This window comes from Panulirus ornatus, chromosome 11 (genome assembly GCF_036320965.1).
Source record: "Panulirus ornatus isolate Po-2019 chromosome 11, ASM3632096v1, whole genome shotgun sequence".
NCBI lineage: Eukaryota > Metazoa > Arthropoda > Malacostraca > Decapoda > Palinuridae > Panulirus > Panulirus ornatus.
The window spans coordinates 2,362,424-2,375,318 of record NC_092234.1 but is presented as its reverse complement, the minus strand read 5'-3'; the positions used below and the strand labels follow the sequence as shown (position 1 = coordinate 2,375,318).

At 37.0% G+C, this 12,895-nt stretch overlaps 1 protein-coding gene across 3 annotated transcripts in view; it reads right to left on the bottom strand.

The window, feature by feature from the left end:
- The window catches only part of ctrip (E3 ubiquitin-protein ligase ctrip), a 128,644-nt gene that overhangs the window by 30,049 nt on the left and 85,700 nt on the right, over window positions 1-12,895 (bottom strand). For 2 of the 3 annotated variants that reach the window (XM_071666340.1, XM_071666342.1), the window contains 3 exons: window positions 11,911-12,192; window positions 6,391-6,591; window positions 272-463 (listed from right to left, as the gene is read on the bottom strand). In XM_071666340.1, coding sequence (XP_071522441.1) covers window positions 272-463; window positions 6,391-6,591; window positions 11,911-12,192 — 675 coding nt within the window. The remainder of the gene's footprint in view (window positions 1-271; window positions 464-6,390; window positions 6,592-11,910; window positions 12,193-12,895) is intronic. The other variant, XM_071666341.1, reaches the window with a different exon arrangement.

The window sequence follows — 12,895 nt, the reverse complement described above, 5'->3', positions numbered from 1 at the left end:
TTTTTTGGATTAAGGGAGGGCATACAAATGGAACACATTACAGCATTTACTTTGTGAAAAAATTCTGTATATCACAGTGTTGCATCTCCTTGGTATTGCAAAATAATCGGGAACAATGAGGCGTACATATGAGGATGTTAACGATGACAACAACGCTGAAAAACAAGTCCCTCCAAAGCACCCTTGCTTAAGTTGGTGCAGTTAAGTGCAAGATGAAACCATTATAAAAAAAAAGCAAATTCATAATCAAACCATGATGCTTAAAACTTACCAAGGTATCATCTATGTCTTCATCAGAATTGTCATCATCGGAGTTGTCATCGTCTTCATCCCTGAGTCGACCATAACCTCTGATAACCAGGTAACGCTCAATGGCTTGCACCAAAGCCAATGGATCAACCTTGACTGGTCCTCCACGCCACTGTCTTAGTCTTGTGCAGTCTGGATGACGCTGCAAGTTACACTGAGGATCCAAGGATATGAAAAAGAAAAAAAAAAATCTATAAAAAATTGATCTAACAATTTTATTCCTTCATAAGCATTACCTTACGGTAAACAGCTACAGAAACTGACCTGGCTTTTCCTTTGTAAATGTCTTATAGCCAGGAAGGCCTTATTTCTACAGGTCACAAAAGAAAGCAGTGCTTGGATCAGTGATTATATGCATAGTTGACAAAGTGCATGGCTCATATTCCAATGTTTATCCATTGAAATGTCACAACTGGCATAGTTCTTTTCCTTTAACTCTGCAGTTTCTATGTTCAGCTATGACAGGGCTGGTTAGGTTGGGAAGAATTTTAGTTCAAGTTCATTCTGACATCCTCCCCTTCCCATGTTTACCACATTATTGTAATGGCTGACCTGACTATCATTTTGAAGTACAAGTGGGTCACAGTCTTTTTCTAACACTCACGAACAGATGACAAAATATGCATCATCTAGAATATTCAAGCTGTCTTACACTGCACGCAACGAGTCAATAGCTTTACATATTCACTATAATCCATTCTGGGTCTACAGACATCTATATTTGGGTCTAAACGAACATGTTATGATTTGAAGTATGCACCAACCTTTTCCTTGCATTAACTGACCATACCACACATCTCGATTTCATTAAGATTCCCTCACTGCATCTTTTCCCCTTTTGCACGTGATAGCTCAAATCCTGTGACCTCATGCACTGAACATGAATTAATGGTGCTTTATGTAATTATCATCTATACAATATGATGGGAGAATGATTTATGAAAAAAATTATAAAAAGGAATATTCCAAATTACCAGAAAATATGAAAACAGCATGAGAAAGTACATAAATAATTATGATAATCAAGAATTATCAATCATGTTTTCAGTCTTACATTTTTCTACATGCATATACTCTTAAGTAACTATTCTACTCTGTAACATCATATACACCAAATATTATGTCTTATACCATCATCATCATTAGGAACCAAGTTTGTTGATCATCACTAATAAAGAATTACAGCAGTGATAAATACACTCACCTCAAAATGGTGATGTTGGTATAAGATTTACTTATCTGGTTTGCACACTATCATAATCATTTGTGCACTAATACATGTAAAAAAATAATGTACAAACAAAATCAGCATTACAAATCTAGAATTTTTATACACATATAAACACTATAGATAGTACACATCTCAAAACTCAGAAATGGTGATGGTAAAAGATCAACTAATTGGTGTATATTGTATGAAGGAGCAACCATTTATCAAAAAAGTGCATGTAAAAAGTAAACAATGTGAGACCAAAAACAGCATTACACATTTGGAAAAAAAGGTGTGTGTAAAGAAATACTGAAAGAGACGGAGTACAAAATGACAAAAGATGAGAGTAAATGTAGCTAGGGGAGGGGATGAGGAATCAGAGGTACTTAGGGAAGTGGTGCTGACATGTATGAGAGAAACATGCGGCATTTGTAAGATGGGAGATGGTGAGTAGTGGCATGACAAACTAAAACTGCTAGTGAAAGAGAAAAAAAGAGGTATATGGGCAATACTTACAGGGAATGAGTGCAAATGAGTGGGAGATGTGTAAGAGAAATCAATAGGAAGTAAAGAGGAAGGTGCAAGTAGAAAAAGAGAACAAATAAGAGTTGGGGTGATCAAATATCAGTAAACTTCAGGGAAAATGAGACTTTTAGAACAAATGGGAACATAACTGAAGGGGCCAAATGGGGAAGTGGTAACAGGTAGTGATGAAGTAGGGGAAATGGAGTGAGTATTTAAAGGACTGTTGAATGTGTTTGGTGATACAGTGGCAGATGCAGGGCATTTCAGTAAGGGTTGTAGGTGAAGTGAGTGTCATGGAGATTGGTTTGGTGAACAGAGACAAGGTAACCAGCCATCAATAAAATAAAATGGGGGCAAAGTAGCAGGAGCAGATGATATTGCTGTTGAATTCCTTAAGAAAGGGGGTAATTGTTTTTGATTGGGTAGTTACAATTTTCAATGCATGTATGGATCATGGTGAAGTGCCTAAGGATTAAAGAACGCATGTATAGTGCCACTGTATGTAAACACAGGGGAAAAAGGCAAGTTTTTAAACTAAAGAGGTATAATTCTACTGAAAAGTTTAAACTTACTTTAGAAAGCTTGGCTTGACAAACTGTTCACTTCACCCTCATCAATTTACTTCATTCCCATCACACTCCACCATCAACTACCTCAATCCCTTATTAACAGCACTCTCAGTGACAATCACTGAATATCATCTAATTACCAGCAAATTAGCAACATTTGCTGGATCAGAGAGTCTAATACACACAATAATAAAGAGTAAAGTGTGCTACATTGATGGTAAGTTGTTTTGGGCATAATCCATACATGTAACACCCTTATGATATGAATTTCAGTCACTCATACAATGAAACTCCTCTATAACGACATCGCTGGGAATGTTACCTCATCATTCTGTGAGGACCCCTGCACTTCAGTGTAATCAGATGAGTCAAATCTTACATAGCTGCTTAGGTTGAGTTTATTGAAGACTTTGATAATTTTGAATACCCATGTTGGATCGACTCTTAACTTTCTCTTTCCTAACCTATATAAATCTAAGTCATTTAGTCTGCTCTCACAGTATGGGAATCATCTAGGCAGTTTGATGCTGTACTCTCTTTATTCTGTCTATATCTATTTTCAAGAAAGGTGACCAAAACTGAACACAATTCTAAAAATTGGTACACAAAATTGAACTGAAAAGAATAAGGATGATTTCCCTTGACTTATATTCAAAAGCCTAATCTATGAATCCAACAAATTCGTTCACACTTTTTACTGCTTCTGTTCTCTGCTTAACTGGCTCTAAGTTGCCAGAAATTATAAAACTCAAGTCTTTTTCCTCATTTACCTTTTGTAGCTCAACAGAATTCATACTACAGCTTGCCTTCTCATTTTAAAAACTGATATGCAAAACTTTGTACTTACCAACATAAAAATTCATTTGCCACCTACGAATCAAGTCCATCAATTTTTCTATGTCAGTCTGAAGCTACAGATGTTCATTCTCAAGAGTAGACTTTTATCCCAGATTAATATCATCTGCAAATTTTGATATTTTACAATGTAGCCCCTTATCAATATCATTATTATATGAGAGAAAGAGAACCGTTCCCAAGACCAGACTGGAACAAGATCCTGAACAACAATTAGGCCCATCCTCTACAGTGAGTGATTACGGTTCAATTTTTAATTTCATTAACATCTATTCACTGTATACCTACTGAACTCAATATGCTTTTCTTCTCAAATAATGTCAATGACTAGTTACTATATAATCATGAGTGGAAAGCAGGCATTCTGTCTTCAAACATACAATCTCTCCTTGTTCCACATAACACTTAACACTTGCTCAAATCATTCTTCATTACTCTAGATTTTTCTGCAGAGTGCTATGCACCAGCTGCAGCTGCCTTTTGGCAAAATGATAAGAGCAACAGAGAAAAAAAAAAAAAAAAAAAAAAAAAAAAAAAAAAAAAAAATCAGGTAGAAGTAGTGGGTAATAACATTAGCTGGGAGCTGGATTGGAACATTAGGTACATGAAACTGGTAGGTATATCAGATAAGAGCCTCTGAAAAACAGCATTATAGTTGCTCTCTACCAGTGACACTGTTAAGGGCGAGGCACTCAAGGGTAAGCGGCAGCACCGGAGTTCAACATTATGGAGACTCTTTTGTTGTGGCCACCCCACTGAAGTTCCCAAAGGAAATGGGCATCAGAGATACAGATATACAGATAGACTAGCAACAACTTTAAGTCAAAGGGTTCATGATGTTCATGACATTCTAGTCAGAACACTGTTTTGGGCTACAGGGATGAGGGATTCCTTTCCTCCCCCAACATTGGTTCATGATATATAATGCGTGATAAACACTAATGTAAGAAAATAACCACACAGTTGGACATAATGTGATAAAGGTGGATTATGTTCCTCGGGAGATTTTTCATCAAACTTTCACATGAAATACAATTGGAATGTTTAAAAACATGCAGCATCAATCTAAGAATTTACACAGAAAACAAGGCACACAATATTGCATTTAAGTATGAAATATCAATAGAGCTTAATAACACTTACCCAAGATAGATCAGAAATTTGCATGTCAAACTGTTCGTGGTAGTGAGGGCTTTGCAGAATTAAGCAGACAATAGATCAAGATTGCCTGGCACTTCATCTAAGGATGAATGTTTAAAGAATTTGCCAACAAACGATTAAACTTTCCACTGAATAACCATTGCACTTACCAGGATGTTACGCTGACTATGATTTTTGATCCAGACATTCCATATTCGCCCCATGTTCTCCATAATTTCACTTTTGATGTGAGAGATCTTCACTGCACTGAATGGACGTCACACTCTTAATATAATGTTTCAACTTTATGTGAGTGATCTTCATGGCACTGAAGGGAGGTCACACTCTGAATATACTGTTTCAACTTATCCATACACTCATTTTTTTTAGTGAAGTATGAAGCAAAGAAAGTACTTTATTTACATTGACTCCAAGCTGAAAAAGACCAAATACTTCAATATACCAAACTTTACCTTCAATACAAAGCTTTTCTTGTTTCCCTTCTTGCAAGAAACATGAGATTCACTTGGGTACTTTCTATCCATAGTTGTAGGAGCTTTGAGGAAAATATTTGCATTTCAACATAATATATGTCAGACTGCCTTCCTTGGTGGACACTGCCATTTGTTAATGAACTATTTGCTAAAGTGATCATCCACTATTGCTACATGTGTTGTCTGAAACTTTCCTTCATCTACACTAACACATTTATCTTTTAATGTACAACATATATGAAAAATATTGTCTGCTGGTACACCATAAATTGGGAATATCTATAATACAGCAGAATAAAGGTTCATTTTCTATTTTTGTAATGAGTAGCATCATCAACATTCTCTGTCATATAATTAATGTTTTCAATACTACTCCATTCACTAAGGACATAAACATTACATCCAATATCTTTCCATGACAAGGTTTTACCTAATTTTCTTCACTGAATTCCATTTGGTTTTCCTCTGCCCCTTCATGTTATGGTCTTCTAGCATTTTCTCTTTGTCCTCAGTGCTTATCGCTTTCCTTAATCCATTCTGCAAAACATCTTGTTACACTTTCCTTTATATCTTTGTCAGGTATCATTATGAAGAACCTCTGATGATGATTTCTTCTTCTGACAGTTGCATTTTCTCAATATATCCCATGTTCTATATGGCTATTTTTTAATTACAATCTTATTGTCTCCTTTGTCAAATGCATTAGTAAAGTCAATACTGATGGTGTAGACCAATAAGAATGAGAAAGGAGGGAGTTTGGGGTGTTTTGGGGTAACAGAGCTTGAATATTATGAAGGGCAAGAAGCATGCATGGAACAGAAAGAAGTGGATTGATGTGATACATAAGGGGGCTGATCAATGAGTTGAACTAGGGCATATAAAGCAGATAAGGTACAATCTAGAGTTTCTGTGGAAGACAGGCTCTGGTTTCAATAAAATCATTCATGATGGCCAAAGGGTGTATGTGTGGAAATGAAGCCATAGTTCATTTATTCCTGACAACCTCACTAAGGCAGGCTAGGCAATGAGGAATGAAAAAAAATACACTTTTAGGCATTCTTTTTTTACCACTTTACTATATACAACACACATCATCGCAGATAAAAATAGCAGATAAATGAAGTTTTGCAGTAAATCTATATCCTAATTACTTCTACTTTTCCAACATTATGGAATACTGATGGGATAAAAGGCTGATCTTATCCACATATCACAAAACAATGTTTTTCAAGGGTACATACTTCATTCACTGAATTCCTATTCTCACATATGACCACACTTCCCATACCTTTAGCTGGTGAGTGTTGAAAAACTTGATGGCAGACGTTGACCCTCCTCTACCCACACCAGAAAGAGCAGTACCTGGCAAGTCATGAACCTTAACAGGGAACTGCTCCAGTTGATTGACGCACCCATTAAGCTTAGTCACAAGGGCACTGAACAAAGCAATATGGCTGGTATCCACACTGCCCAGGCTCAGTGGATTCAACTGGTTGAAAAAAAATCAAATTACTTTTTCACATATCATATTCTTTTACTGATAAGCATGTTATAACAGTTCTGTCTCATCACTATGCCTCTGACAATTCTCACAAAAAAGCTTGAGCATACTCTACAATCATCTTGGACATAAAGCATTTCAACATTGTTAAGAGATCCAACAAATCACTGTATGAAGTATCAGCAACATCATAATCACTGATCTACATCTCACTCCCAAAGCTTTTTGAGATAACAGAAACATAGATAGGATGGATAAGAGATACATAATTAAATAAATGGTACGTATGCATAGCAAAAAATATATAAATAAATCTAAACCTCTTTTCTAATGGCTATTATCAGTTATCAGTGTCATTCTGAGTTCTACATTCTCACAGAAGGGAAGGTTAAACCTTCTGGGTGATTACTGTAAACATTATACCTCTCTTTTAATAAGAATAAAAAAAAACGAAAATGGCACCATATTCATTCATTCATTAACTCATCTACAGACTATAGTTATCATGACCATACTTAATTTACAGTGCAATACACGGGTTGATCCCCCCCCCCCTCATGTGTAAATAAAAAATTGGGGAAATTAAAACATGTGATACACCTGGAATACGCCAGGAATGGATGAAGGCAAGCGAGTATAAATATGTACATGCATATATATGTATATGTCTGTGTGTCTATTATTATGTATGTATACGTTGATATATGTATGTGTGTGTACGTATATGGGCGTTTATGTGTATATGTGGATGTGAGTGGATGGGCCATTCTTTGACTGTTTCCTGGCACTATCTTGCTGATGCGGGAAACAGCAATTATGTAATATAAATAAATAAATAGATAATGACTCAGACACTCTTATACTTCTAGCATTCTAATAGTACATGTTCCATGGTAACACTGCAACTGCGACAGAGCAGGACTCATCCATTAAGCAACCATGGGTTAATAAAGTATGACCAATCGTCAGTCAACAAAGAATTGCCTCAAAATGGAAATTTCAGTTGTAGGAAGAATGACAAAGTTCTACACTTTTCTTTATCCTCTATGTTTGTTATATTATTGGGGTTTCCAAGTCCTCACTACCTTGTTAAGTAATAAAAACTGTACTCCTAAAGCAAATAAAGGATCAAACAGGATATAGGAAATCCTAGTCAAAGACAACCAACATTTCTAAAATATGCATCCAATAATTAAAGTTGTCTCTAACCATTAAGCTTTTTCATATACAAATAAGAGGAAAAAGCTGGCTTTCTTTGATTTTCCAGAAGGCTTAGGGTACCAAAGAAATTTTTATGCATAGCCTTTAAGGCTTCCTACCAATTTTATGGTCGTAATGTGTATGCCTCCAAGCCTTTCTTCAATTTTAATTTTTCTCATTTATTCATTCAACTACCATATCATCTACTATCATTAAGTTCAGTAATTATCAATCTGTATGGTATGAGGAAGGAGCTCTAAACTTGTGGTACCCTATCTCTTGAACCTTCTCCATTATCATACAACTTTTTCAACTTTTGTAAGCTGTCTGCTTTCATAATTTCATTACTCAGTTCATGCCATTTAACCACTGCCCATACTATACAAGAGCTTTATTACTACTTACTTGTTTAATAACATGCTTTGGCTTCTGGACATTTTATTTTTTGTATCTTTCAAAGAACTATTTACTGTCAGTGTCATCAACTGGTTTAAAAACTTAAAGGGTGTGATCTTGTCACCTCTTACTCTTCCATATTTCATGGCAGACAAATTATAAATCTACAGCCCTAACCTCTTACTGTAACTCAATTCTTTTAATTTTGGTAAAGTCTTTGATGTTCTCCTCTGGAGTTTTTCAATTGGTCCAATGTGGGTTTTTTAAATACAGTAATCAATCATGAAAAGCACATCGCACATCATAGTTTTGTCCACGTACAAGAAATGAAATATTGCTGAAATTTTTAATATCCATGTCCTTGAATGCAATTTTGATATCTAACACTACACAGCTTATCTCACAGTTCCTCTATGGTGTTGCTATGGGAATAGGTTAGGTACAATGTTGACTCTGAAGTCCCCCTAAAAAACATACTTCTGCATTATATTTCCTGTTAATTAATTTCAGTATCATGGCCTTTCACTGTGTCCCATCCTCATTACTTTGCATTTGCTTGTCTGATTTCACAAACATGTAGCAAACCAACTTTGGAGCTTGTCTAGGTCCCCTTTGTAAGTTGATACAATCCTTCTTACTTTTCACTTCCCTCAACAGTCTGAGGTTATCTACAATCATTCAAATTAGAGTCTAATCCTTCTGGCAAGTCATTCACCAAGATCAGGTAGAGCAAAGGCCCATGAACTGCACTGTGTAGCACACCAATGATGATCCATCCCAATCTAAGAAGGCTTCTCTAACATGAGTCCTTAGTTTTCTTCGACAAATATAATTTACTATTCATCAAGAGTCTCCCCTTCATTCCTACAAAAAGACTTGGCTTCTTTACCTAGTTCTTTTGTGGCACAGTGTCCACTTTTTTCTAGCAATGCAGAAACACATAATCCAACAAACCTCCTCTTTTGTCTAAATTGGACATCACTCTCTCAGAGAAGTCCATGAGGTGTGAAACACACACTCCTTTTCCCTAACTCTTTATTATTCACAAGCAAAGATCTTTCCCAAGTGATTTATGTCCAAACATGAAGATCTGTGCATTGAGAATTCTACAATATCAAAAACTCTGTTCCAGATCAGTGGGGGATCGTGTATGTGCATCAAATGCTTCCACAGGACAATTACTCACAGATACACTGCCTTTGAGGAAGGCAACATGCAGTTTGCATCAAAGTCACCAAATCTGGCAATTTCTCTTGAAACATATACATTTTCAATATAACTGGTTGTTAAATAGAGTCCTGTAGTTTTAATGCATTACAAACAACAGCTTGATAATGGATATGAACAAATGAGCCTTTCTTTTATCTATTTATTCCCATCACTATCATTATGTGATGTACTATCTTTAACAAATGAGCCTTTTTTTATTTATTCATTCCTGACACTGTCATTATGTGATGTATTATCTTGTGGGGGAAGGGGCACACAGGCAGCCAGTTCTTGGGAGTAGATTCTAGTATAACATATAAAAAAAAAAAGTCAACAAACACTGCCATACAGCAAATGGGTCAAGTTTTGGGTTCAGTCTGGGAAAACAATAAGTTAAAACAGCTTTGGGTCTGGCTCGTTTTGTAAGTCAAGTTACATCCCCCTACATGTGAAAGTAGTGCACCAGAGATGAAAGAATTAATCCTTAGATTTATTAAAACAACTTTTCTGTAGAGAATTATGACAACTGAATAGATTTCCCAGTTTCTTAGAAGCAGAGCTACCTGTGGAATATGGTTTCAAAGATAAATGTGGAATTACATAGCCATCAAAGATGAGATGATGTTAGAGGTATCAGGACAAATAATGGACAGATACTGGATTTTCGGGGTATCAAACTTTACAATGCACCTAACTCACTGGATTACCCCCTTCCCAAATTTGAGTTCACAAAGATAGTTATGACAAAAAAAAAAAAAAAAAAAAAAAAATATATATATATATATTTTTTTTTTTTTTTTCGCTCTCCCGCGTTTGCGAGGTAGCGCAAGGAAACAGACGAAAGAAATGGCCCAACCCCCCCCCATACACATGTATATACATACGTCCACACACGCAAATATACATACCTACACAGCTTTCCATGGTTTACCCCAGACGCTTCACATGCCTTGATTCAATCCACTGACAGCACGTCAACCCCGGTATACCACATCGCTCCAATTCACTCTATTCCTTGCCCTCCTTTCACCCTCCTGCATGTTCAGGCCCCGATCACACAAAATCTTTTTCACTCCATCTTTCCACCTCCAATTTGGTCTCCCTCTTCTCCTTGCTCCCTCCACCTCCGACACATATATCCTCTTGGTCAATCTTTCCTCACTCATCCTCTCCATGTGCCCAAACCACTTCAAAACACCCTCTTCTGCTCTCTCAACCACGCTCTTTTTATTTCCACACATCTCTCTTACCCTTACGTTACTCACTCGATCAAACCACCTCACACCACACATTGTCCTCAAACATCTCATTTCCAGCACATCCATCCTGGGGATAGGGGAGAAAGAATACTTCCCACGTATTCCCTGCGTGTCGTAGAAGGCGACTAAAAGGGAAGGGAGCGGGGGGCTGGAAATCCTCCCCTCTCTGTTTTTTTTTTTTTTAATTTTCCAAAAGAAGGAACAGAGAAGAGGTCCAGGTGAGGATATTCCCTCAAAGGCCCAGTCCTCTGTTCTTAACGCTACCTCGCTATCGCGGGAAATAGCGAATAGTATGAAAAAAAAAAAAAAATATATATATATGCAGATAAAACACATGGAACACAAATGAAAGAAATGAAGGAAAGCAATACTGACTCATCATCATATGACTGCATTTGGTTATGAAATAAAGGAAGCTGTAAATGTCGAGGAGAAAGTGTAGTAAGGGACAAAACAGAACCCTAAATGCCATTGCTGTTGACAGGGTAAGGTGATGATGATGATGATCCATCAGCAGTTATGACGACCAACCAACTAAGGTCAAAGCTAGGTATGAGAGAACAGATGGAGGGAGGAAAGTCAAAAGAGGTGAGCTTGGAGATCAGACTCCAACACCACAATCCATCAAAAGCTTTTGATGGATCAAGGGCTGCAATATATGATCTACAAAATCTCTGAGAGAGGATAACCAGACATAAGTAAAGCATGCAATGACATCACCAATGGATCTTCCCTTGTGAAAGTCATACTAACGATCAGTTGAGACTGTGAGATTGAATTAGTATAAGGTTATGGGAAATGAAGAGAGATTCAGAGACTCTGGCAATAGTAGAGGTTACAGCAACAGGATGATACTTGGAAGGGCTGAAATGGTCACCCTATTTTGGAGAAGGTTGTACCATTGTATATTTCCAAGAAGGGCAAGTTCTGGCTGCTAACTAGAAAAAAGGACAAGAAGACTGAAGTCCAGGTTCAGGAGCACACTCCAAAACAATGGGAATGCAATTTAGACCATGTGCTTTGCTTATATGCAGGGAAAGATGTGCTTCTTAGACTATAAAAAATTACAGGGATGGGCAAATGATGAGGAGGAGCATCATCAGAGGGTGACGGAATGTTAAAAGTCATCCAAGTTAGTTGCATGATCAGAGGACAATTCATTCTAAATCAAATCTTTTTGGCTTTTTGAACCCTACAACTAAGAAAAATAAACATAACAGCATAAGAAAATAAAAAAGCTTACTGGGCATCCAAGGAAGACATGAAGGAAATTCCTGAGTCTGGTGTCTCGTGGTGTGCTTATGCTCACAGGTGTGAGGCTGCCATTCTCAGTGGTACTACCTAGCCCACCAATGGTGGTCAATAAGGCTCCATCATGGGTTAAGGACAGATTTGAGTTCTCTGAAGCAGTGAGGTAGGTCAACAGGCAACGAACCAACCCAGAGTGGATCACTTCAAATGGACTGATGTCACTCTCGGTCACAATCCTGCTAATTTCCCTTAAGGCCTCAACCGCACAGTTAGGCTGAAAGACAAAAAAGAAAAGAGAGAGAGAATGGAGTTACTTAAGTAAACAACATTTAAACAAAATAGAACTGTTGTCCCCAGGACAATGATAATCATATCAGAATACAATTTCTCATTTCATATATACCTTACGGAGAGTGCATCAAGGTTGTGTGATGTTACCTTGATTACTAAGTGCTTTTAAGGTTGAAAAGAGAGTGCAATGGGGTAAGTGTGGTGTATTTCTTAATCATAGGAAAACACTGCTTTTGTCTGTATACCGATGTTTTGTAAGCTACATCAGAGGATGAGATGGACAGAACAGCATGTTTATTTAATGATGTTTGTAGGAGGAAGATACTGAAAGTGAAAACATATATATGAAAAATAATTGTTTTTGAAAAGAAGGGATATCAAATTGTTTGTATGTTGAAGAAGTGAGAGTTGTGGAGGAATTCACATATTTGACAGATACTAAAAGAGGTTTTGAGTGCTCGGAGTCTTAACCTCAAAGAGGGTAAAAGGCATGCAAGAGAAAGAGTGAACTGGAGCAATGGGTTATACAAGGGTTGATGTGCTGTCATTGGACTGAACTAGGGTATGTGAAGCAGCCAGGGAAAATCATGGAAAGGTCTGTGGGGCCTGGTTGTAGATGGGAGACTGTGGCTTTCGTGCATGACACATGGAAGTAGAGAATGGATGTAAGCAAATGCGGTCTATTC